At 43.5% G+C, this 27,209-nt stretch overlaps 1 protein-coding gene across 1 annotated transcript; it reads left to right on the top strand.

The window, feature by feature from the left end:
* The first annotated feature begins 1,612 nt into the window (after positions 1–1,612).
* Positions 1,613–26,613, top strand: LOC146711039 (myosin-16-like). Its single transcript, XM_085455350.1, is given in 40 exon segments — positions 1,613–1,748; positions 1,751–1,791; positions 3,615–3,783; positions 3,948–3,975; positions 4,077–4,170; positions 4,208–4,323; positions 4,407–4,447; positions 4,645–4,743; positions 7,927–8,040; positions 8,641–8,799; positions 10,604–10,671; positions 10,849–10,973; positions 11,178–11,305; positions 11,403–11,569; positions 11,663–11,760; positions 11,762–11,795; positions 11,879–12,026; positions 12,029–12,048; positions 13,929–14,072; positions 14,074–14,185; positions 15,062–15,118; positions 15,121–15,151; positions 20,843–20,952; positions 21,286–21,420; positions 21,510–21,595; positions 21,683–21,853; positions 22,151–22,231; positions 22,591–22,737; positions 22,809–22,876; positions 23,317–23,407; positions 24,241–24,297; positions 24,467–24,583; positions 24,654–24,765; positions 24,846–25,001; positions 25,004–25,043; positions 25,146–25,278; positions 25,664–25,865; positions 25,982–25,999; positions 26,002–26,031; positions 26,034–26,613. Coding segments are annotated over 40 exon segments (4,023 nt in total). The 3' UTR covers positions 26,174–26,613.
* Positions 26,614–27,209: the final 596 nt, after the last annotated feature.

The raw sequence follows: 27,209 nt of genomic DNA, 5'->3' as shown, positions 1-27,209 counted from the left end.
CTTTCCACCTTCCTCTTCATATGAGCAAACCTCTTTATGTCTTTAATATCTTTCCCCATTTTGTCCTCCACTTTTAAACTACATCTGTCTAATTCCCAGATGATGTTTGTATTTGTCTGTTTAACTATGTCAACACTCCACAGGTGGCTGTAGTCACGCTGGGGACACACACACACAAATCGGTCTATCCTTCTAGCCATCGTGTACAGCTGTTAGTGTGATTATGTGATTATGTGGGTGTATCTTTTATTCAGCTGGTCTCAGGGGCTGTGGAGCCCCTGAGACCAGCTGAGTGTGCTCACAACAAAATCATTCCTATCATGGAGACAGACTAAAACCGCAGGGACAAGCAGACACATAGTTAACAAAGATGAAGTCATTCTGTTTAACTGAGCAGTTGGGGAATAATACTGGGTGGCCAAAACATGAAATAAAAATCAGAGGCTGAGACATGAGACGACGAGGAGGAAGATGAAATTACACCAAGAGAAGAAGGGGATGGTAAAAGAGAGGCTCCACAGAATCTGTTAAATCATTTTAAAAAATAACAAAAGCACAATTTAGAAAGCTGGAAAAAAATAATATGATTGAAATGCTGTGAAATGAATGATGAAGAATATGGAACCAAGTCAAACCATCATCCCCCTGAGGCTCATTCTCTGTGCCGCTGAGTCAGTACGAATGTGAGTGCCCCCTTTGGGAAACTGGAGCAACAGCTACTTCAGCTCAGAGGAAGTTGGGAGTGAGGCTACAGGCTGAGAACAAAGCAGTGATGTCAGAAAATTTCAGCTTCTGGGAAAGCAGCAACTTTTGGCATTCCCTGGAATTTTTCTTCACATCCTGGAATTTACACATCCTGGGAAAAAAAATCAGCTCTTTTATATTTGACCCAGAGCTGTTCCTAGCTGAAAAAAATCCAAATGTAATTACTTACACACCAAAATACACTGAGGGAATCATTGTTTTAATATAAAGGATTTAATCTGGCTGTAGGTATTTCAAAATAATCAAGATGGACAAAGATCTAATTGAATTTGATGGACAAAAATAACCCAATGGCACATCAGTGGTTTCAGTTTAGGGTGCCATACTAATCCTAATGTACACACACAGATAAAGTAATAACTGCTTAACAGCAGAGACATGGTGGAATGAAACTGGAGGGGTGGAAATCAAGAGGGATCGGGGAAGATAACTAAAGTAATGGGCTGAGAAAAGGAGACGGTTTTGATGGCTTTGCAGGGAAACCCAAAATGGACCAAGGCAGACTAAAGAATTCCCAAATCCACATTCCCACACACCTATAGTGCTCCTGAGCTTATCTGTACATCCTGCACTGGTGAGTACCTGAGTCAAACACTAGCTCTTGTTGGATCAACATCTACTATCCTTTCTCTCACTCCAATTAACAACTCTGCTTTCTTTAAACTGCCAGTCTGTCTCTGATGAAGTCAGTGGGTGAGCAGGCTAATCGGTCACTAGGTTGAGTATGTTAGCGGCAGCAAGCAAGCCTGGTGTCTATAAAGGCGATTGCAGGGATGATGTGGACCCCCTGGAGGGCTAGATGTCATGAATAAACCACATGAAATCAAACGCCCCTGCTGGGTCAAAGATGACGGACGACATTCTTATTGTTATCGTCTTCTCTAACCAGACGGTGAAAGTGAGGCAGGATGATGTCCAGCAGATGAAACGGCCTAAGTTCTACCAAGCCAGTGACATCGCTGATCACACGTTCCTCAACGAAGCCGCGTCTCGGAAAACCTTCACCGCCACTATGTCAGCGCAAGGATCTACATAAGCAAGCTTCACAGCACTGAGTAATCCACAGCACCATTAAAAAGCAGTCAAACCATAGAAAAAAAGCAGTATAGGAACAGAAAAGCCTTTTGTAACTTAGAGAATTTTATTACTTTTGGTTTTCAATGTGTTATTCAATATGTTTCCCATCAATCATAATCAATCATAAAGATTATTCACTGCGCAGAGAATTAATCACGCCATGTGGTTGATGCATACCCCCCCCTCTTTTCTGTTCTTTTGCCATAATGGTTATGCAAGCTTAAAATGATTTAAGATTATTCATACAACTGATGATTTATTTGATGACAAACTATAATTTATCACATTTAACATTAAATCTACATGTGTAGCTTTGTACTACTTCTTCAGTTAGTAAAAGTCTGAAACCTTCCAGAATGCCTAGAAGGGGTAACACCATGTAATCCTCAAGTTAATAAATTGTAACCTTGTAATTAATCAAACTTCATTAACAAACCGTGAAATTGTATCTTATAATCTTTGTTTATCTTTAGTAAAAATGACAGCTTGTGATGACAATGCAAAACAATTTTTACATTATGTGTTAGTTATTATTGGTTATAATTCCGATCAGTCGTTAGCCCGTCCTGTTTATTTGTGGTGCAGTGCTCCATAAATCTGTGTGGATTTGAGGATAAGGGCCAAAAGGCATATTTATGCTTTACAAAGTCCTTAATAAGCTCAACTTCAGATGTAACTTCATTAAAAAAAGATTCAAACAATATTCATGTATGCTTTACAAATAATTTATTATTCATTTGATATTTGTTATAATAGTTTTTTCATGTTTACAACCAAATAATAACCAATTAGTAAACACGATTGTTTGTGATGTATTATTTGTGAACTATAAAATCCTCCTCCTACTAATAAGAATAATAATGATTTAATTTAAGAATTGTAAGACGTGACAACTTCTTTTCCCCCCATAAACTAGCTGATGCCCATCTGCATCTGCCTCGCAAGTTTCAGTATACATTATTTTCATGTTTATTCAATTCAATTTTATTTATACAGCGCCAAATCAGAACAACAGTTGCCTCAAGGCGCTTTATATTGTAAGGTAGACCCTACAATAATACATACTGAGAAAAACCCAACAATCATATGACCCCCTATGAGCAAGCACTTTGGCGACAGTGGGAAGGAAAAACTCTCTTTTAACAGGAAGAAACCTCCGGCAGAACCAGACTCAGGGAGGGGCGGGGCCATTTGCTGCGACTGGTTGGGGTGAGAGAAGGAAGACAGGATAAAGACATGCTGTAGAAGAGAGCCAGAGATTATTAACAAGTATGATTCAATGCAGAGAGGTCTATTAACACATAGTGAGTGAGAAAGGTGACTGGAAAGGAAAAACGTTTATGTTTATCCCAGTAAAGCTTAAAAAAATAAAAAAATTCAAATTTTTTGTAAATGGGTTGTTTATTGAACCCATTGACGAAACAAACAAACAAAAAAAAGCATTAAATACTAGTTTCCATATATGATTATTAATTTGTGTCATATTTGCTACATCTGGCATTTCATTTGCAATGTACTGCTTAAAAATAAATTGTGCAATTATGATGATACATTGATGATTTAGAATTATCAAAAGTATACAAAAACCTCATGTATCATATCTGATACATGAGGTTTTACATACAGGAGGTTGAATTACACTAAAAATGTAACATTTATTTTTTAACACAGTACAGGAAATAGCATCAACATGTAAAGGTGCCACAAAGTTGAAAAACTTTCCATCATGTTTTAACATCATTGACCGAGCATCCTTAAACCTTTAAACCCACGTCTGGACATGCACACGCCTCTTCTGTGTGACAGTCAATCCATATAAATGGCTTTCTATCTATGGAGCTAAACTGGCCCAGATATACAAGGCGGAGCAGAAACGTGCAAGTGGCCTGTCGTTACGCAGTTGTATGTTTTAAGACGGCAGTTGCTGGAGGTGTGTAATCAGTGTGCCGTGTGATGATTTGTTAGGGGAGTAGAAAAAGGTTTTGCGGCATCGGGACAGCTGTCTGTGTTGTTCACAGTGCTGACGGAGGGAAATCAGCAGCAATTACTCTCCTCTCTCACACTCACTCTGTTTGTCTGCCCCCTTTCATGTCCTGTCACTGCAGAGCGCGAGCACCAGTCTATGCTGATCACGTAAGGATAACACGCGTGTTCCTGTTTCCGACTTTGAGCTCCCTGCAAAAGTACACCGTGTAATCACACCGTTCTTTTGATCTCTGGTCCTTTCCTATCAGTGGGGAATCTGGTGCAGGCAGGACTGAAAACACTAAGGTTATCCAGTACTTTGCCAGTTTTGGAGCGTCCGGGAGCAAAGCCTCAGACTCCAAGGCTCAAATAATGGGCATTTGAATGTTGCTGCTTCCAGGGCTCAGTGGAGGACCAGATCATACAGGCCAACCCAGTGTTGGAGGCATTTGGTAAACCCATCAGGAACAACAACTCCTTGCACTTTGCAGGGATCAGATTTTAAATAATCAGATAAACTATTAATGTCTCGCATGAAATGAAATAGAAAAATTGTTTCCGAATATGTGCGTCTGTTTTCCTTCTAAGGAAAGTTCATCCTCATCCACAGCTAAGCCGGCTGGCGCTGACACTGAGACCTGTGAGTGGATGTTACTCTTGCATTACTTCTGATCAGGCTTGTCAGTGTCAGGGGGCCTTGTTAAAAATAACACGCCTTGCTTTTTATGTGCCGTCGTCCGTGACATGAAGATGTCACGCCGTGACAAAACATCAAGTGAGAAATGAAAATAATTTGGATAAATGGGCCCTTATGAATTGCGTTTGTCTTGGTGCTAGATCTGCTCGAAAAATCAAGACTGATTTCCCAGCAGGCTGCCGAGAGAGGATCTCACATATTCTACCAGCTCCTCTCTGGAACGAAACCAGAGCTCAGAGGTAAAGCAGATGAATCTGCAGTGGATGGAATTAAAATGACTGAATGTGAAACGACAGACTGGGGAAAAAAACATGTTTTAATAATGTCATATGCTGCATGCTAATATGCAAGAAAATGAATAAATAACAATTTAAAATTCAACGTTTTAAAAACTAAAACACTTGTAGCGGTTTTAAAAGCAAAGGCTTGGTTTGTCTGGATATATGCAGTTTCACTCTTAGGAGATTATTAATCCTATTAGGCCAAGATCCAGCAATTCATTCTTGTCCTCTGTAGTAGACATGAGTCTACATGACTTCTACATGACATCAATCATCATTAATTCCTGCTGTACTGTCAAGAGGAGATCCTGGGCTTTCTATTGATGCCACATTTGTGGAGGTTTCAAAATGACGGGCAGTGCAGCTTCCACATTTTACAGCAGCAAGGGAAGTTAAGTGATACAGTGTTTGCAAATATTATGTTTCTATTGCTAAAAATCTAATTGTTTCTTCTACATGTGACTCCAAACATCATCCATCCATCCATCTTCATCCGCTTTGTCCGGGGCCGGGTCGCGGGGGCAGCAGCCTAAGCAAAGAGGCCCAGACCTCCCTCTCCCCAGCCACCTCCTCCAGCTTATCCGGGGGAATACCAAGGCATTCCCAGGCCAGCCGAGAGATATAATCTCTCCAGCGTGTCCTGGGTCTGCCCCGGGGCCTCCTCCCGGTGGGACATGCCTGGAACACCTCACCCAGGAGGCGCCCAGGGGGCATCCTTGTCAGATGCCCGAACCACCTCAGCTGGCTCCTTTCGATGTGGAGCAGCAGCTGCTCTACTCTGAGCCCCTCCCGGATGGCCGAACTTCTCACCCTATCTCTAAGGGAGAGGCCAGCCACCCTTCGGAGGAAGCTCATTTCTGCCGCTTGTATCCGCGATCTCGTTCTTTCGGTCACTACCCACAGCTCATGGCCATAGGTGAGGGTAGGGACGTAGATCGACCGGTAAATTGAGAGCTTCGCTTTTACACTCAGCTCCCTCTTCACCACGACGGACCGTGGTGAAGAGGTATTCCTTCCACCGCCTGACAATTTTCTCAGTCGACGTCAGCAGCGCTCCGCCAGCACTATACACAGTGCAGGTAGAGCACCGCTTTCCCCTCCTGAGACGTCTGACGGTTTGCCAGAATCTCTTCGAGGCAGTCCGAAAGTCTTTTTCCATGGCCTCTCCGAACTCCTCCCACACCCGAGTTTTTGCTTCAGCCGCTGCCCGAGCCGCATTCCGCTTGGCCTGTCGATACCTGTCGGCTGCCTCCGGAGTCCCACAGGCTAACCAAGCCCGATAGGACTCCTTCTTCAGCCTGGTGGCTCCCTTCACCTCTGGTGTCCACCATTTGGTTCGGGGATTACCACCACGGCAGGCACCAACCACCTTGCGGCCGCAGCTCAATGCAGCAGCTTCGGCAATGGAGACGCTGAACATGGTCCATTCGGACTCAATGTCCCCAGTCTCCCTCGGAATGCTGTTGAAGCTCTGCCGGAGGTGTGCGTTGAAGATCTCGCGGACTGGGGCCTCTGCTAGACGTTCCCAGCACACCCTCACTACGCGTTTAGGTGCACCAGGTCTGTCCAGCGTCTTCCCCCGCCACCTGATCCAACTCACCACCAGGTGGTGATCAGTTGACAGCTCAGCCCCTCTCTTTACCCGAGTGTCCAGAACATATGGTCGCAGATCTGCTGATACGATTACAAAATCGATCATCGACCTACGGCCTAGAGCGTCCTGGTGCCACATGCACTTATGGACACTCTTATGTTCGAACAGGGTGTTCGTTATGGCCAAACTGTGATTAGCACAGAAGTCCAATAACAGAGCACCGCTCGGGTTCAGATCAGGGAGGCCGTTCCTTCCAATCACGCCCCTCCAGGTCTCGCTGTCGTTACCCACGTGAGCATTGAAGTCTCCCAGCAGGACAACAGAGTCTCCAGGTGGAGCACCCTCCAGCACCCCCCCCCAGGGACTCTAAGAAGGCTGGGTACTCTGAACTGCCACCCGGCGCATAAGCGCAGATGACAGTCAGGAAACGTTCCCGACCCTAAGGCGCAGGGAACAAACCCTCTCGTCCACCGGGAAAAACCCCAACGTACCGGCAGCAAGCCGAGGGGATATTAGGATACCCACCCCAGCCCGCCGCCTCTCACCAGGGGCAACTCCAGACTGAGACAGAGTCCAGGAAACGTTCCCGACCCTAAGGCGCAGGGAACAAACCCTCTCGTCCACCGGGAAAAACCCCAACGTACCGGCAGCAAGCCGAGGGGATATTAGGATACCCACCCCAGCCCGCCGCCTCTCACCAGGGGCAACTCCAGACTGAGACAGAGTCCAGCCCCTCTCCAGGAGACTGGTTCCAGAGCCCAAGCCATGTGTAGAGGTGAGCCCGACTATATCTAGCCGGTACCTCTCAACCTCACGCACTAACTCAGGCTCCTTCCCCACCAGAGAGGTGACATTCCATGTCCCTATTGCCAGTCTTGGCAGCCGGGGGTCAGTCCGCCAGGGCCTCCGCTCCTGGCCGCCACCCGGCACACAATGCACCCGACCCCTATGGCGCCTCCTGCGGGTGGTGGGCCTGCGGGAGGATGGGCCCATGTCTCCTCTTCGGGCTGTGCCCGGCCGGGCCCCATGGACTAAGGCCCGGCCACCAGACGCTCGCCCTTGGGCACCCTCCCCGGGCCTGGCTCCAGGGCGAGGCCCCGGTGACCCTATCCCGGGCAGGGTAAACTGTTCCCTCGGTGTCCTTTTCATAAGGGTCTTATGAATCGCTCTTTGTCTGGTCCCTCACCCAGGGCCAATTTGCCATGGGAGACCCTACCAGGGGGCAAAAGCCCCCAGACAACATAGCCCCTGGGATCCCTGTGACACACAAACCCCTCCACCACGATAAGGTAGCGATTCAAGGAGGAGCTCCAAACATCAATTTCAGAAATATACAGAAATTATAACGCTTTCAAAACAAAGCTTTTAATCTGTGTTCTTTAAGTGTTCTTTCACTGTTTTCTCTGTGTGATTGTAGGGTCTTTACCTTACAACATAAAGCAAATTCAGGCACCTGTTGCTGTGATTTGGCTCCATATAAATAAAGTTTAATTGAACAGTGGACAGCAGGACTTACTAACTCCCATTGCAATATGTCCGTGCTTCAGAAGGCAGAGGTTTGAATGAGGAACAAAGGGTTTTAGTCAGAGCTGTAGAAGGGGAGTCAGACTTCTTGCTGTCAGGGGATGAGGCGGAGGAGGGCCAGACATTAGAGCGGGAAGGTGAAAGCTCAGAGGACGACATACCAGCTTTCAAGGAGCCTGCGCAGGGACAAACTGACAACGCTCGCCACTCATTATAGATAAAAAGCATCGTGTAAGATAGGGCTCTGACGTTTTTTCACATTGCAATGTGTAGAAGTGGAACACACACACACACATACAATAAAATAAAAGTTTGGTTTCTTAAACTATTTGCTTTGCTGATTTATATAATTAATATATTTCCCAAAGGTGCACTAAACTCCAGCTCTTCTTTCCATATCAGTTCTGTTTCAAACCTCCTAAAATTGGGTTTAAAAAAAGTTTACAATATGAAAAATTAAAAGTGGGACATTGTTGCCCACAACCACCAAAACTGGAGGCTCTTTGATTACATCAAACAGTTAATAAGCAACCAGGTTTTTTTGGGGGAAAATGAGTCACAGCACATAAAACTACAAGAAGGTGCTGCTATCTGAAGGCATCTTTAAAACTGAAAGCATTTTTTAGCATGTGTATGTTCACAGTATGACTCGGACATCCTCCATCCAGACCCAAGTCAAGTACCCTAGCTTACACAATATAATGGATTCCTGGTGTCACGTTTTTGTCCCTGCGCAGGCTTCTCAAAAGCTGGTATGTCCTTCTCTGAGCTCACACCTTCCTGCTCTGATGTTTGGCCCTCCTCCACCCCATCCCCTGACAGCAATAAGTCTGACTCACCTTCCACAACTCTGAGTAAAATCTTTCCGCCTCACTCAGCCTTCTGTCACATCCACGGTGAGGTGACATAACAGCACAGCTTTAGGTGCCTGTTAGCTGCTGAATGCAGTTTGACCAAAAAGCTTGACTAAGAGAAGTTCTTTTTAAACAGGGTTTTTGTGTTGAAATGTGTTTCTTTCATTTTTAATTTCCACAGTTTTAATGCTCATAAAATAAAAAGGAATGTTACCAGAAAAAAAATGAAAATATTATTACGTTAAATCATTTTGGGATATCATGAAGGACAGACTATCCCTGGGTCTCAGAGATATGTTCTTGTGGCTACTCTCTGTTTTCCCAAGGGGTCATGGTGGTGAATTTATCCACATGTTTGAGTTGACAAATTTTGCACCAGTTGCCCTTGTGACACAACATACATTTATCCAGGCGTAAGACCAGCAAAAAGAATACACTATCTTGTGATTTGTTCCTCTTCTTGGTCTCAAACCAGGGGTCTTTTGTGTGTTAGTCAAATGTGTTAGTCATTACACTGTGGAGCCACCAAATCTATTTTAATAGGATCAGTTTTTTAAGCTTTCTAGAGTCCCAGTTTTGAAAAAGTGCCACCTGAATTACTGATTCCCAAAACAAAAACTTGCAGGAGATACCAGTGCAGCTGTAAGGTAGCAAGTGGAGAGTTCGAGGTGTAGCTCAGCTAATTCAATGGAATAAATTTTAAATGAATTTTAAATGCATTTACTTCAATAAGTTGTAACTTTAGTAAATGAAAAGTAGTCAGCAAGCAAGTGAGTAGACTGTTGACTCAGTAACGTAACATGGTTGGAGTAATGTTAATTATGTTAGCTTTAAGACTCAGGGAGTTAAAAGAAAATAGCGAAACCCACCAAAAGCAGTAGATTAAAGGTTGAAACTAAAAGTAAAGCAATACACGATTGAATAATTAAATGTGAAGGGAAACAGCGAAGAATGCGTATCAATATGTAAAACCGCTACAAAGCTCTGGATAAACAGATCCAAATAGTGGCTTAACACAAATTTAATATGTCTGAAAAATACTAAAATACAAGTATAGTTCAGCAGTTCAGATGGATGTAGCCAATGTCACACCATCTGTTGATTTGTGGACTCGTATTTTACATTTTGAACCAGTAACTTTACTTGGAACCAGAAGTCACCATGTTTGGCCAAGTGGGTCTAGCGCTATCTAGCTAGCAAACCTCATGAAAAGGCAAAACCACTATTTGTAGCTTTTACTTATTAAAAGACTGAAAAATTGCAGTTTCATTCACCAAACCTGGAGGACAAATGTCTGAGGGGCAGTTACAACAGGGTATTTACTTATCAGTTAAGAAAAAGCAGCTAGTCTTGGCTACCTGCACCCAATGCTCATGCTAACAGAACCCCAAAGTGGACTTGTGTGGCTGGCTGAAACTGAACCAAGCAAATGTATAAACCTTACTAAACTATGGACCCATTTATTTAACTATCGTGTAATTGCATTAAAAACTCAAAAAGGCAAATAAAGCACCAGTTAGTGGTCTAATTTATCTGTCACGAAGGACTGCAGACAGCTAGTAGCTAGCCTCCTTGTTTTTATATACCTGCTGATCAAAGTAACCGCACCCCTAATGTTAAACTTTAATTAAAGGATTTTTTTGTAGCAGGCCATAAACAGTTTTATTTCTATTTTTTTGCTACAGTTAAACGTATTTGGGTGTGCTGATGAGTTTAAGTTTGTTTTTTGAGTCTAAAGGACATACTTTAAGAAATCAATATTTTATCAAATCTTGTAGTGTAGTAACTGTGGTGTCTCTTTTCATTATAACAAAAAGGTAAAGTATCATTACCTTACCCGAAACAGTGTGGGTGTGTCAGGGAGTCACTCTGGTGGACAACGTGGACGGCGGCGAGGAGCTGCTGCTCACTGATGTGCGCTCACTCCTGTGCTCACACTGAAAGCTTTTATCTTTCATTCAGAGTTTGTATATAACATTTGATTATGGAAACGTACTGGACTGTTGATGGTGCTGTTGCCTCTTTTTGTACAACTTTATTGTGATACTTTGTTCCCAGTACGCTCTGTTCTCTCTGCTTGTGTGTCCACAGGAGGCCTTCGGTGTCCCGGGCTTCACTCCTGAGGAGAAGATGACCGTGTACAAACTGACCGGAAGAGTAATGCACTTTGGAAACATGAAGTTCAAACAGAAACCCAGAGAGGAGCAGGCTGATGTGTCTCCACTGAGGGTAGAGAAAGTTTACCTCCCTCTCTCAAGTTTACCCCAGTTCTTCTCTTTTTAGCTCTCTCCTTCTCCTAAAACATGCCCTTCCATTTTGACATACAACCAAATATTTTTTCATCCACTGCATATTGTTTTTTTTTTTGCTTCCATTAATCACAGTCTTGGCAGCAACCTATTTTTCAGCTGTGTAATTAGATCCTTGTCCTCTCTCTCCTCTAAAGTGGCTGACAAAGTTGCCCACCTCATGGCCATCAACTCCGGGGAGCTGCAGAAGGGCATAACACGCCCCCGCGTCAAGGTTGGCAATGAGTTTGTGACCAAAGCTATGAGATCACTTCAGTACTAAAGGTCCTTGTGATTACTTATTTAACAAAGGTGCCGATGGACTCATTCACATTTTAAAGATCATCCAATTTTCAAGTCAGAACCAAGACCAGTGTGTGTACTCCATCGATGCTCTGGCAAAAGCCACCTATGACCGCATGTTCAAGTGGATGGTGACCCGCATTAATAAGACACTGGACACCGAGATGCAGCGGCAGTTCTTCACAGGAGTGCTGGACGATGCTGGGTTTGAAATCTTTGAGGTAAGCTTTAAGCAGAGTGGTCTCGATCAGAAGCTACAATATGCTACTTCCTCTTGTCAGCTCGCAGGGTCATGCTCTGTGCTTTGTCTCCAGTTCAACAGCTTTGAGCAGCTGTGCATCATCTTCACCAACAAGAAGCTGCAGCAGTTCTTTAACCACCACATGGAGCAGGAAGAGTACAAGTAGGAGGGTCTTTGTCGACTTTGGCCTGGACCTGTTGCAGAGGGTAACGCAAACATACTCTCAGAAACGCTGTGTGCACTCACGGGGCATTATTTCCACCTTAATGTATTTTATCCCCCCCTCCAGCCTATTGGGATTTTATCCGTCTTGGAGGAGCAGTGTGCGTTTCCAAAAGCAACAGATGCAACTTTCACAGCAGCTCTGTATGAAAACCACCTGGGCAAGTCCTCCAGCTTCCTCAAGCCAGAAGGGGGGAAGAAATTGGCCAAGGCCCACTGATGCACTATGGCGGCACTGCAAGTACTTCTTAAGAGATTACTGGCTGGTAAATACACGAATGGCTCCAAACATGTGTATGTGATGGAATAAAGTTATTTCAAAATGCTTCTGTCAATGAAATCAATGCTAATGTGTGACTTTAAGCTGTTTTTACTGGGGGTGCAACGATACACAAAATTCACGGTTCGGTTCGATACTTTGGTGTCACGGTTCGATATTTTTTCGATACAAAAAAAATTTTCATGCCTTTTTAATTTGTCATTTATTAAAATTATAAATATATATTTTAACTCAAAAGTACAGTTTTTAAATTTAACCCTAACCCTTGTGCATGTTTTTTATTTTGACAGCGAATGCGCACCTGCGGACCACTTATGTGCAGCCTTGGTTATTTAGCTCGTCATATTGCAGCCACAGAAATTATTTTGTCCATGAAACCATAAAGCTGCACTTTCTTTTTGCCTTATAGTCTGATTTGTCATAACTTTTCCGTTTTGTGGTAAGCTTTTCTTTGGCTGTCACTTCTTCACCCTGACCTGTCTTATTTGGCTCAGCAGAACTAAAATATATATACTGCTGCTTTTACACACGCACTCACATAAGCTCAGCGATTCTCTGCGCGATCAACCTCTCACATGTTTAAGCTTGCTGCGGGAGATTTCACTTGTCATGTTTGTGTAGTAAGCTACCAATTAATAAGACGATGTCAGAGGAATTGGTGCACAAATTATCATCACTCACCAATCAGTGCTGTCGCTCTCTATACACAGTTCGCACGATTGCAAAGTGAAAGCAAAAAACAAGAGCAAATTCAAACGCGATTTCAATATGTCACATATTGACAGTGGCTCACCGATGCCAATGACATAATTACCCAGCTACATTTCTGAAAGAATGCAAAAGCATTGACATATATTTTTGCTTCCTACGATAGGCCGACGGGCAGGGCAGAGATAGATTTTGGTAGCCCGACTGGAAAAATCGCTAGCCCCAGGACGTTGGGCTAGCGATATTGCAAGCCCTGTATCTGATTGAGGAATTACTCATCTTTGGAAAAGAGAGTTTATTACAGAGAAATGTCTCTTTCCAAAATAAAAGCTATACTATACGCTTCTTCTGGGCTATATTCTCAGCAGCATATTAAACATATCAGGTCGCCATAAGGAGACTCATGTGCTAACGGCTGTCTAAATGACTCGGGTAAAGTTAGTAGCATGCGTGCTTATTGTTTTTGTCTGCTTCCACTTGTCTTTGCACTAGGATGATGTCGGCGTAAATGTGCAGTCATATTCGTTGTGTTCCCACTAGTGCTTTCAGGTTAATCTCGTTCAAATGACCTTAACGCCACAACACGGCAAATCTCCGTTAACGAGCTACCGCCGATCGCTCCGTGCATGGGGCTAGACTGCCAACACGTTAACGAGCTAACTGCGCTAACACACTAGCTCCCACCCATGTAATTGAGCATTGCGTGGCACATCCAACATACTGTTTTACTTTAGTCCATGACTCGCTTACCTTCAGGGTCATACGTCACATGAAAACCAAAATAATTCCAAACGCCAGATCTGAATGAGAGTGGGGAGGTTCAATTTGCCATGTTGCAAGGAGAGCTTAACTTCTGTCTCGCTAGCTTGCCCTGCGCTCTTCCTCCTGACTATGCTGTCTGTGTTGAGCGCTCAGTGGATCTGCGCTCGACAGTGCAGCCTAGGCGGAGTAGTCAAACGCAGATTCACTGAGCGCTCAACACAGACAGCATCGTCAGAAGGAAAGTTGATAAAATAAATTACAAATTTTGTATTGTTCGATACATATGCGTACCGAACCGAAAGCACTGTATCGAACGGTTCAATATCGATACGAATATCGTTGCACCCCTAGTTTTTACCTCTCATAGGTGGGCTACAATATAACAGCGTGGCTGGATAAGAACAAAGACCCCCTGAGTGAGACAGAGGTGGGACTCTTCCAGAAGTCGTCAATGCCCTTGCTGGCCCCTCTCTTCAAAGAAAAGGACACTTCCGGAGGATCCAAGAAACAGAAAAAAAGGGTCTTCCTTCCAAACCGTCTCCAAATTCTACAGAGCAACTCACACAGCCACAGGAACAAATACACATCTGCAGATACTGCACGATACCCATAAAGTAACAGAGGGTAAAAAAGGACTTAAGGACAATACAAAACGTAAAATTCAAGAAATAAGAACAATGCAAATGTCATAGATTGCTCATAGTCTACCTTTAACTACTTATGAACAACATAAGTTGTTTCTTGTAAAACAAAGGGAGGCTCTGTTATGGAGCGGCTGTGTGCAGACAGGAATCGTGGACCCAAAAGTGCAGACACTGAGAGGCACCAAGTAAACTCAAAAAACAGCTTTAATGCTGAACTAAAAAAGAAACCAGAACTGAGACTTTAAACATAAACTCAGGCACGCAGACAAAACACACAGCAAAATAAACGGTAGATCGCAACACAGAAACACAGGGCTTAAATACACAGAGGGAGCAATCAGGGAATGGGTAACAGGAGGGAAACACAGCTGGGCCAAATCAGGCCTATCGAGACAAGGGGAAGCGAAACCAGATACATTAACCTCAGACAAGGACCTTCAAAATAAAACAGGAAACATGACACAGACTGAACTAAAGACGCAGACTCGCACGCACTGCAACAAAGGGAACAGAGACGTGGGACCAGGGCAGACACAGACACTGACTGCACACGGGGATATAGCAACTAAGGATACACAGAGACGCGAACTAGACAAGGGAATACAGCTGACAGGGGAGACAGAGCAACTAGAGAAGACAGAGACATAAACTATAAGACAGAACTCAAAGAAACCAAAGACTAGAAATTATAAATAATATAATAAACTCAAAAACCCTGGGTCAACGACCCAGGCATCCTAACAGGCCCAGCAAAAAAAGTTTGGGAACCACTGTCATAGACATTGGTGAATAATTTTAGTTTCCAAATCTGATCTTGGTATTCGTGATTTCATTCTTTATTGTTTGTGTTTCAAAGGTGTGACAGACAGTCTTCTCATCCTGCACCAGCATGCCTGTAGTGGGGTGTTAGAGGGAAAGGATTTCCTAACCCAGAGTTCAAACCAAGGTCTAACTACATCTGTATTTATCCCAATCATTCTAGTGTATATACACATACACAATGTAACTAGAGTTTAGTTAGTTCGATCCCAACAGAGCACTTCAATCTTGGACTCTTTACCTTAAAATAAGATAAGATAACTCTTTATTGTCATTGCACAGTCATACATAGTACAGTAGTACAATGAAATTGGAAAACTGTCCTACGTCGGCACTACATATAACACAACACGACACGATATGCAGTGTTGGGAAAGTTACTTTTAAAATGTATTCCATTACAGAATACAGATTACATGCCCCAAAATGTATTCTGTAACGTATTCCGTTACGTTACTCAATGACAGTAACGTATTCTGAATACTTTGGATTACTTAATAGATTATCATGCTTTTTACAACAACGTGAATGTACTATTGCTGTGTGATTTATTACTATTACTGAAGGTCCGCGACTCCGAACTGTAGTAAAGGGACCTCTGACTAATACGGCGGGGTCCCTGTCGGCTCATAGCCGAAAAATAGCTTTACTTTGTTGTGTGGGTCAACTTTTTTTGACAGAGACAGAGAGAGGCGTTGAAAGGCTGCTCCAACGGAACTTATTGTTTTCGGAGGAAAACACGAACACGGTGTACAGTCGAGTCTTAATAGCTTACTTAAAACTGGGCTCGTCAGGCCCTCTTCTTGGCTGCAGTGGTTATTATTACATTTACATGCTTCCAGCTGCCGTTTTTCCTCGATGACAACTCGTACCTTTCCACTCCCCTTTTTCTCCCTCCTTGCGCTCACAGACCCATAACGTGTATGGCAGTCCATTCTCCCTGCAACACGGACTACACTGCCCATGATGCTACATTGTTTAGAGCTATGCTTGTAGCATTCTGCCTGTTAGCTTAGCACAACAACAACAACAAAAAAAGGCGCTCTCTCACCCAGGAAACACACAGTTGCAGAGAGAGAGAGAGAGAGCGTCGCCCTGTAACCATGGCAACCGCAACGCTGCCGCCTGGAACAACAGCACGTAGCTGTCAAACAAAACCCAAACAGTCCTGACCCGCGACAAAATGAAACAGGAAAGTACCGCAGTGTAATCCATTTATTTCAACAAAGTAACTGTATTCTGAATACCACCTTTTTAAACGGTAACTGTAACGGAATACAGTTACTCATATTTTGTATTTTAAATATGTAACGGCGGTACATGTATTCCGTTACTCCCCAACACTGACGATATGACACATCACAATGCAACAAACAACACAACACAGTATATTAACTTAGTATAAAAAAGAAGAATAAGTGTATGTGTATTGCACACTGTTATTATTGCACATTAATTATTATTGCACCTTGTTATAAATATAAATATTATTATTGTTATTATTTTAAACATTGTTACCTCCCCCCTAAAAAAGTCCAGGGAGGTAGCCAGTCAGGTCAGCTATTCGCATTGATCAGGGCTAAATACACAGAGTCCTCAAGTCCTCAAGTCATGCGCGGCTCAGCTGGCTGGAGTGTTCACACACATCTTCAACCTTTCCCTCTCTCTATCTGTAGTCCCAGCCTGCTTCAAAATGGCCACCATCGTCCCTGTACCCAAATCCTCCACCATCTCCTCATTGAACGACTGGCGACCTGTAGCCCTGACCCCCATCGTGAGCAAATGCTTCGAGAAGCTGGTCAGTAGGGCTGGGTATCGTCACTGATTTCTAGAATCGATTCGATCCATGATTCGATTTAATTCGATTCGATTCGATTTAAATCTGGGAAATTTTGACAGTCAGAGATATAATTCAGATCAGGACATTTACATATTTTTGTATCTATAAAAAGGAAGCTGACACTCTCAAGACTTTATCCAAGGTGTGAGCATCACAGCAGATGCCTTTGTGTCAAAGTAGCTGAAGATAAAACACAGAAAAACATGTGGGTGATTTTCCTGGCCTGGGATTTTATAAAAATATTCTGCAGTACATCAAAAACGAAAGAAAACCATTAATTAATCAACATTACCTCTGACGTTACAGCGGTTTTATTAGAGACATGGCTAAGCATTTTGCATAATTTTAAAAAGTTTAAATTTGTTCAGTATTGAACAGCAGAAATGAGGTTTTCTTTTCGGAAGAATGTAAAAGGGGAAAAAAAAAACAGCGGCCGACAGCGCTGTAAGCAACAGTAGACTTGTGCGTAACAAGCAAGCGAATAATGAAGAAAGCGAAACTGTTCGAGAGAGAGGGGGGGGGGGGGGGGGGGGGGGAGGGGGAGGGAGAGAGGGAGAGCTGCGCATCGCAGTGGAAGCAAAACAGTAAAAGAGTGAATTCATGACGATGTTTATGTGAAGCGTTTGGATCTTCTTTTGCTGCTGGTTCGGTCAATATTGTTTGGAGAGAGATCAAACTAACAGCTTTAGAATCAGCGCATAAAGGGCGTGAACACAAAGCGCGGACCCGGATCAGCGAGCTGTCGGCTTTCAGCCCCGACTGTGAGAAAGGCGACATCTAACTGATTCTGATCCGCGGGTCGCGCTGTGTGTTTAAGTCTATGTGCAGAATCCCTGTACCTGCTCTCATTTACTGTTTGGTGGTTCTTGAAATTTTGTGAGATGTCACCAGAGATTCTGGCATTTCGGACAAAATAAATTTATATTAAAAAATCGATTCAGGATTTTAATGAATCGATTTTACGTTATCCAAGCCAGAATCGATTTTAATCGATGAATCGATTATAAAAACCCACCCCTACTGGTCAGGGACTTCATCCGCTCTGCACTACCCGACTCACTGGACCCTCTACAGTTCGCATACCGCCACAACAGGTCCACTGATGATGCCATAGCCCTGACACTACACACTGCCCTGTCACACCTGGAGAAGAGAGACACGTATGTGAGAATGCTGTTTGTAGATTATGTAACGGAGCGAAGGTGATTTTATTTCCACAGTGTCGTTTTTTTTTTAAAGGAAGGAAACCTTCCTCCAAACGGACAGAGCAGTGGAGCCGCCAAGGGAAAGCACACGATTAAAAAACTGTATAATTAAAATATAATTTATTATATTTAAATAGTTAAAAATGCAAAATGAATTAAAACAACCTTGGCCAAGGGGTAACACAATAAAAAGCAATAAAACACAACATTAAAAGTCCAGTGGCATCCGCCACGATATAAAAGTCACAAAGAACTAAAAAAGTCCAGCGAAGTGATGTAAAAGGGAAACCCAGCGGAGTCCTCGCCTTCCTCCCCGCATCCCGCGTCCTGGTACGCTGAAGAAAGGGAGGGAGCGGCAGTCACTATTCTTTTCGGCAATTTTCATTCAATAAAAGGGGCTAAGTCAAAGACTTACCCCGGGTGGGCAGAGCTCTCAACTCCGCCCGCCGCTTCTTTAAAACTGCAAATCGGCACCAGCTGTCTCGCCGCCTCTGCTCTCCCGCAGTGCACAAGCTGGGCTCTCGTTACTACTGCCGTCCGCCTGTTCGCTCCGCGTCGCTGGTGCTGTCCGTCCTCCTCGAACGCCAAGCTCCAACCCTCTTATGTGTCACTCAGCACTCTGTAAATTACACTGCCTTTCCTCTCAGGTGTGTCCAATTAGTAAAAATGGGGAAAGGCGGAGTCTCTCCAGGACAATTTGACGGTATAACCAAAACATGCAATCTAAATAAAACACTGCACAAAATATAACCAGTACATGCAATATAAAAATATAAATAAGTACACTTCACATTAAAATACAGCACAGCAAAACAACATCCGTCCTTCCCTGGATGACATCTACAGCTCAGCATTCAATACCATCGTTCCCTCGAAGCTGGACAGGAAACTGCAGGATCTAGGACTGAGCAGCTCCCTCTGCAGCTGGATCCTTAGCTTCCTGTCTGACAGACGCCAAGGTCAGACTGGGCAGCATCACCTCATCCCCCGTCACACTGAACACTGGTGCTCCACAGGGGTGTGTACTGAGCCCTCTCCTGTACTCACTCTACACCTACGACTGCACAGCCACTAACAACTCCAACATCATTGTGAAATTTGCGGACGACACTACAGTGGTGGGTCTTATCACCAACGGTGATGAGACGGCCTACAGGGAGGAGGTCAGCGCCCTGACCCACTGGTGTCAAGACAACCATCTCACCCTCAACGTCGCAAAGACAAAGGAGTTGATAGTGGACTTCCGGAGGTGCAGAGAAGTACACACCCCCATCACCATCTGCGGCGCTGCTGTGGAGAGAGTGAGCAGCTTCCGGTTCCTTGGCGTACACCTGGCTGAGGATCTTACGTGGTCAGTACACACAAACAAAACAGTGAAGAAGGCGCAGCAGCGCCTCTTCTTTCTCAGGAGACTGAAAAGATTCGGCATGAGCCCCCGCATCCTCAGGACCTTCTATCACTGTGCCATTGAGAGCATCCTCACTGGATGCATCACCACCTGGTATGGCAACAGCACCGCCTACAACCGCAAAGCTCTCCAGCGAGTAGTGCGGTGCTCTGAACGGATAATTGGAGGTGAGCTTCCCTCCCTCCAAGACATCTACAGGAAGCGCTGCCTGAGGAAAGCGGGGAGGATCATCAAGGACTCCAGTCACCCCAGCCATAAACTGTTCAGACTGCTTCCATCAGGAAGGAGGTTCTGCAGCATCCGGTCCCGTACCAGCAGACTGAGAGACAGCTTCTTCCATCAGGCCATCAGACTGCTGAACACGTCATAGACACCTCAGCTTCACTACTGGAACTTTAACATTATGCACTCCATACTGTACAGTAATGCCACTGTTTTGCACATGTCTCAACTCTGTATATTTTTATATATTTTATTTATTGTTTACTCTATTTAATCTGTAAAATATGTGTATACACACACACACACACACACACACACACACACACACACACACACACACACACACACACACACACACACACAGAAAAACATTTAGTATACACATCCAGAAAATTTTTTTTGCATATACTATTATATATTGTACATATATTTATTAGTTTCAGATTTAGCCATTCGTATATTTGCCTGTTTATGTTATTGTATTTTGCACAACTCTGTTGCTTGTGAAGCTCGCACACAAGAATTTCACTCACATGTACTGTGCCAATGGACCTGCACATGTGATGTGACAATAAAAGTGATTTGATTTGATTTGATTTATTGCCCTGTTGTAAAAGCTGTCCTTGAGTCTGTTTGTTCGGGACCTCAGCAGCCTGAACCTCCTGCCAGACAGCAGCAGCTTAAACACCCCGTGTCCTGGGTGTGTGCAGTCCCGTAGGATGCTGCGTGCCCTCTTGAGACAGCGAGTGCTGTACAGGTCCTTCAGGGAGGGAAGAGGATGTCCAATGATTTTTTGGGCCATGTTGATGACCCTCTGGAGTGCCTTTCTGTGTGCTGTGGTGCAGCTGGAGAACCACACACCGATGCAATATGTCAGCACACTTTCAATGGAGCAGCGGTAGAAGACGGTCAGCAGCTCCTTCTTCAGGTCCATTTTTCTGAGGATTCTCAGAAAGTGGAGACGCTGTTGGGCCTTCTTTAAGACCGCAGAGGTGTTAGAGCTCCATTGGAGGTATATAAAGCGCCTTGCGGTGAAAGTTGTTGTGATTTAGCACTATATGAATAAAATAAAGCAATCATTTGAGTGTGATCATATTTTTTGTTACTCTTTTCCCTCTCTGGTCTTCTCTGTACTATGTCCAGGTACTATATCCTCAACACCCACATCATCCTCAAGGGACTTGCTGACAACAAGAAGGCCTCTGAGCTCATCCTAAATTCCATCGGCCTAGATAACATGGAGCCACTCCAAGGTACACCACTATTACAAAGACCCAGAAGAATGAATGCTACAATATTCCTTCGCTTCAATAAAATCATACATTGTCTAAATTTTCTTATGATTTAAATCTTCAAAAAGTACAAGTGATGATTATGACTGTTAAATACTATCTACTATTGGCATCTGGTACAGATATAGTATAGTATATAATATTGTAGTACTAGTATAATACTGTCTGTAATATGTTCAAAGCTGTTTATCTAAAGACTGACCATAGGTCTTCTTTTTTTCTATCATTTCCTTTTTTCTTTGTCTTTCTTTTTTCCATCTTTTGCTTGTCCGTGTTTTCCTCCCATCCTGCCAGGATTCTTTTTCCATGCGGGCATCCTGGCAAAGCTGGAGGACATGCGTGATGAGCGGCTGGCAACGATCATAACCATGCTGCAGGCTCAGCTTAGAGGATTTCTGATGAGGATTGAGTTTAAGAAGATGCTGACCCTCAGTGTGTGGATCTGTTTGTATATGCATGCATGCACAGTACTGTAGCCGTTTTGGTTGTTCTTTCTGCATTTATGTGGCGCGTGTTATGTAGAATTGCACTGATGGGTATCCAGCACAATGTGAGGAAGTTCCTCCAGTTACGCTGCTGGGGTTAGTGGAAACTCTACACTAAGGTCAAATTTTGAAATTACTCCTCTTGACAAATGATTAATTATCATCATCATATTTTCATCATCATATTTCTTGCTTTGTGCCGACAGGTGAAGCCCCTGCTGATGGTCAGATGTCAGGAAGAGACCTTCAAAGCTAAGGAGGAGCTGAGGGTGGCAGTGGAGAAGGTGAAGGGACTGGAGAGCTAGATTAAAGATCTGGAAAGAAAGCTTGTCACTCTGTCACAAGAGAAGAATGACCTTGCCCTGTCATTGGCTGCAGTAAGTAGATCATTATGTCTACACACAGCACTGCTTAGCAGATGTTTCTGTGCATTTATGCTATATTTAGAGTCCTGCAAATTAAATTCCTGTAGTATATTGGAAATCTTTTTTCTGCAAAGTAGCACAGTAAAACAACCAATACAATAAAAGGCTGATGCCTTTGTTGTTTCTTTAGTGTAAAGGATGCTTATGAGCCAATGTTTGTGCTTCCCATGTGTTACCGTTACATCAGGATAATACATATTATACATCTTTAAATCGCTTTGTTTCTCTTGTGCCTTTGTCTCTCTGCAGGAGCAGGACACAGTGGGTGATGCAGAGGAGCGCTGCACACGGCTGATGCACCAGAAGGTCCAGCTGGAGGAGACTGTGCAGGTAATTTGCAATACAGGATCTGTACTGTGTTACAGACGTCTTTAGCATCTACCAGTAGAGCTCAGTGGAGGCCATTTGGTATAATCTGCAGTAATACAGCAGCAAACAGGATAAAGGGGATTTTTTTTGTCAGTAATAATAACTTGGATCGCCAGTATATGTGAATATAAATGGAGTAAAATTTAATGTTGGGATAACTAGCAAAATGGCCTTGTGTATGTTTAGCACATACACAAGGTCGAATACTCATTAAATGAGGTCATTATTATTTAGAGCTTTTCATTTCTTGGAATCCACAAAAAGTCTTTTTTTTTCTTTTTCTTTTTCTTTTTCTTTTTTACAAACAATTGTGAGTTTAGGATCTAAATGAGCGCCTGGAGGAAGAAGAAGGCAACACAGCGTCTCTTCACAACCAGAGAAGGCAGCTGGAGGGGAAACTGCATAAGCTGAGGAGAGACCTGGACTCCCTGGAGTCTACACTGGCCAAGACTGAGAAGGAGAAACAGGTTAAGGGCACAGGGAACAGGAGTGTAGCAGCTGATGAGATGTAGCTCATTTGCATTTTCTGTGCCTGCAGACATTTGGACAAATAACCACAAAACCAGGAGATTTGATGCAGAATTTGAAGGTTATGACTAAATGCTGGTGACCTGTCCAGAGTGTACCCTGCCACTTGACGAATGGGAACTGGCATATGAAAAGTGAGAGAGGGGACACACACACACACACACACACACACACACACACACACACACACACACACACACACACACACACACACACACACACACAGATTTACATTTATTTCCTGGACACTTGCACTTGATAAACAAAACTTTCTTCCTTGAAAGCCTAACCTAAAAGTAAACTAAAATTTGTCTTCATCTCAAAATTTAAAGCCCGACATTATAGATACATGCTTTTTGTCTCATCATATTGACCTCATCTGTAAGTATAACATAGAAGAAGATAAAGGTTTACACCATTTCTACATATATTTGTGTATGTTCCTGTTATCTACAAACTGTCAGTGGAAATGGACCCTCTTTCATGTTCTGCTGTGTCCATTTGTTGTGTGTTTAAAGGAGAGACTTTGAAATTATCAACACGAACTAGAAGGAGGAGGATGAGCAAGCTCTCAGCACCACGCTCACCCAGAAACTCAAAGAACACCAGGTTGGTGAAACTACAATAGCTTTTTATTTTCACTATATTCTTAATAAGGGTTATTTGAAACTGTTCCTTCTTCTGTCAGGGCTAACAGGGTGTCAGAAGCACCGTACAAGATGCACACTTTAGCAGTTGTAGATGCTATTTATGCAAAACCTGAACTACAATTGTAAATTATTTTTAGCAGCACAGATGGCTGTACTAGTTGGTCTACTGTTTATACAGAAAGTTCCAACACTCTGAGTCTGGTGGTCATCTGACCTCTCTGACGGCATCATCATGAAGCTTAAATTTCTATTCATCCATTAAATGTCTTACCAACAGTTGGAGGATTGTTCATTTTCTTTTGGCTGCTCCCGTTAGGGTGAGCCACACATCATCTGCCTCCATCTCACCCCATCCCTAGCATCCTCATCTGTTACGCATATCCACTATCTGTCCTCTGCACATGTCCAAACCTTCTTCTAAACCTCAACCGGAGGAGTCAACCGGAGCCGTCTCTCTGATGTATCCTGTCCATCCTGGTCACTCCCAAAAGAATCATAGCATCTTCACGCTACAGGATGAATTCTAATAAATACACTGATAAAAGTGAACTTTTATTGGAAGTGAAGAGAAAAAAAGATTAAAGCTTGGTGAAAGCAAATGAAAGCTAACCGGACGGCTAAAATGACAATGATGGGAGCAAAGAAGCATTGCAATGTGAAAATTTGGAAATAGGAAAGTGAGAAGCAAAAGAGGATAAAGAGCAGTGATGATTAATAGTCTGGCTTTAAAGACGCAAGGTTTTTGCTGTGAGTGCTTATGCACGCGTTGATTCGTTTTCTATCCTCTTTCAGGGACGCATCGAGGAGCTGGAGGAGGAGCTGGAAGCTGAACGAGCCATGAGAGCCAAGGCACACGGACAGCTTGTATCACAGCTTTACCTAGCAGTTTCATCTTTGAGAGTCTATTTCAGTCCAAACGTGATACATACCTGACCACTACGCATATGAATTCAAGTAAAAAATACGCAGACATGTGACATTATGCTACAGCTAGAGAGTCAAGTTGTTTTCCTGTTAGGTAGAGAAGCAGAGAGCAGAGCTGTCACTAGATCTGGTGGACCTCAGTGACAGACCGGAAGAAGCGGGAGATCTCAACGCCACCGTGAAAGCTGCTCAGAAAGCAAAGCTAGATCTTTAGACTATTGTGTGCTTAACTCTTTCAAAATAAAACAGCCACAAACATAGACGCTCAGCCACTCTTATAGATGAACTCTGAGGCCCACAAAGTGGAGGACAGCGTGTCGGAGGCAAACACTCGCCTGGCTGAGATGGAGCACACTCAGACAGAGCTCAGTGCTGGCAAAATCCATCTGACTGGTGAGAATGCGAATGCATGCGTTACTGTTCCTTGTTGAGCTGGATGCATCATGCATTTGCCTCTCCACCTCTCCATCCAGACTACCTATCCACAGGCTCATAACTCAGCCTGGTGAATGCCCTGCATGATCTCTTGCAGTTAAAGGAGCAGCTGGATGAGGAGTTAGAATCCCGTGGGGAGATCCAACGTCTTGTGTCCAAGCTCACTGCTGACGTCACCACATGGAGGAGCAAGTATGAGACGCCATACGCCGCACCGAGGAGCTGGAGGAGACCAAGTAGGTTCAAAAGAATTTTAAAAAAAGAGTCTTATGAATCATGACAGTGATAAAATTTTAATTTAAATTCCACTCTGGTTCTTTCCTCCCACTCTCTCCCAGGCGCAAACTTGCAGTGCATCTCCAGGAGGCTGAGGAGGCAGCAGAGGCGGCTCAGGCCAGAGCTGCCAGCCTGGAAAAGGTCAAGCAGAGGTTGCAGGGAGAGATGGAGGACTTCACTATAGACATAGAGAAGGTACACATGCACAAAAACAAAATCTCAATGTGTACAGGACACAGAAGCACCAGAGGCTATTACACGGCAGAGGTCATGCACATGAGGTTAGTTGCTAACAAACAAATCCAGCAGAGAGCAGTCAAGAGGCAAAATTCCAATAAACAAGCAAAGTGTTTTCAACAGCACTGGAAACAAGAGCAATGCTGGAACGTCTGATTATTCAAAGCTATTACTTAGAAACTTAGTTACCCAACTAATTTCTGATCCAGTTATCCTCACCTTTTGTGTGGATAATGCACTTCTTTATTATATTAATGCTTTCTGTAATGATATATCAGCAACAATTAATAATAATAATGAATCTAACTAACTGAGTTTGCTATGTCTGCCTTTGTGTAAGCAGTCCAATGCGGCAGCTCTGGATAAGAAGCCGGGAGTTTTCGATAAGATGGCAGCCGAGTGGAGCCAGAAGGATGAGGAGCTGCAACTGGAACTGGAGAACAGCCAGATGGAGAGCCGCTCCTACATGATGGAGATCTACATGCTGGAGACGGAAAGCCAGGATCACTTGATGACTGTCTGCAAGGAGAACAAAACCCTCTCAGGTGCTTTCTAACTTGTCCATTACAGCTGATCATAACTTGCAAGCATTTGAAGAAAGGAAAATATGATTCTCAGTGATTAACTGTTGTGTTTTTATTTCTGTGCCATTTCGTTTCAGAGGAGATCAAGGAGTTGACTGTCAGCTTGGGGAAGGAGGCCGCAGCGTCCACAAGCCAAGAAGAACGTGGAGGTGGAGAAAGAGGAGCTGCAGATGACTCTGGAGGAGGCTGAAGCTTCACTGGAAGTTGAGGATGTGCCTTATTTTCCCAGTGTTTTAAAAAATATTATGATGTTATTTAGAAAGGTTTAAGATTTGACATGTGACATGAGTGAAAGAAAGCAGACACAGTGTGTGTGTGTGTTTCCAGGTGGAAGAAGGTTGGTGCTGGAGCTGGCAGCTAATTTGTGTGTTTCTGTAAGAATAGCAGGCCAACAGCAGCCTGTTTAAATACATGAAGACCATCCATGACCTGGACGATGCTGAGGAACGGGCTGAAATGGCAGAGATGACCCTGACAGGAAGTGGTGAACAAGGTCTTAAACTATCAAAAGTCTTTAACATCACTGATAGTCATAATCAGTGTAGTCTTAGGAAATAGCCTGCATGCTGTTGATGTTTTTGCTGATGTGCTGTAAATGTACTGTATGTGTTTTTGTGGAACATCGGGTTTGGGGCTTTGGTTGTTGCTCTTAAAGTTTTGCAAAACTTTTAGATCCTGTATTGTCGATTAACATAGCAGAAAAATGTTTGAAATGGAATGTGATTTATATCATCTCAGCGTTGGTGCATAAGCCCTCTAGGAAGGAGTGGTAAAGCTGTGGTCTCACGTCAAGGATAGAGTCCACCCTCGCGTGTGAGTGTGTGTGACCTGCTGCAAAGTTCAATAAGCTGCAATGAAGCAACTTCTTGAGCACATTATTACTCTAGTAGCAGAAAATTTGTATCTTATTGTATTAATTTATTTTTTCCTTGTAGGTGATTCAGATTTGGTCGACTTTCCTTTAAAGTGGTAGCGTTTAAAGTGTCTACAAAAGATTCTGACAAATGGCTCCTTCACGTCCTGAAATGTTACATGAAATGTGTAATTCAGTTCAATTTCATTTCTAAATCTGGACTACTTTGAAGTTCAAGTTCGTGGCATTGTATTAACACACAGTGCCAAAAAATTCTCCTTTTATAGGTGCTCACACTTGCCGATGATCAGTTAATGAAGTGCATTTGATTTTCAGCACCTGGCTGCCATGTCATGTGGAAAAAGTAAGGGTGTAAGTATTGCTTTTGTACTGTCAGGATAACTTTGATATTATGGCTCTTGGCATTACCCCCCTCCCCAAAAAAAGAAAAG

The sequence above is a fragment of the Copadichromis virginalis genome, linkage group LG4 (genome assembly GCF_057382275.1).
Source record: "Copadichromis virginalis isolate Kocher_CV1m ecotype Utaka linkage group LG4, C_Virginalis_male_GT1.1, whole genome shotgun sequence".
Lineage (NCBI taxonomy): Eukaryota > Metazoa > Chordata > Actinopteri > Cichliformes > Cichlidae > Copadichromis > Copadichromis virginalis.
The sequence above is the reverse complement of the archived record's forward strand: the minus strand, read 5'-3'. Positions and strand labels throughout refer to the sequence as shown.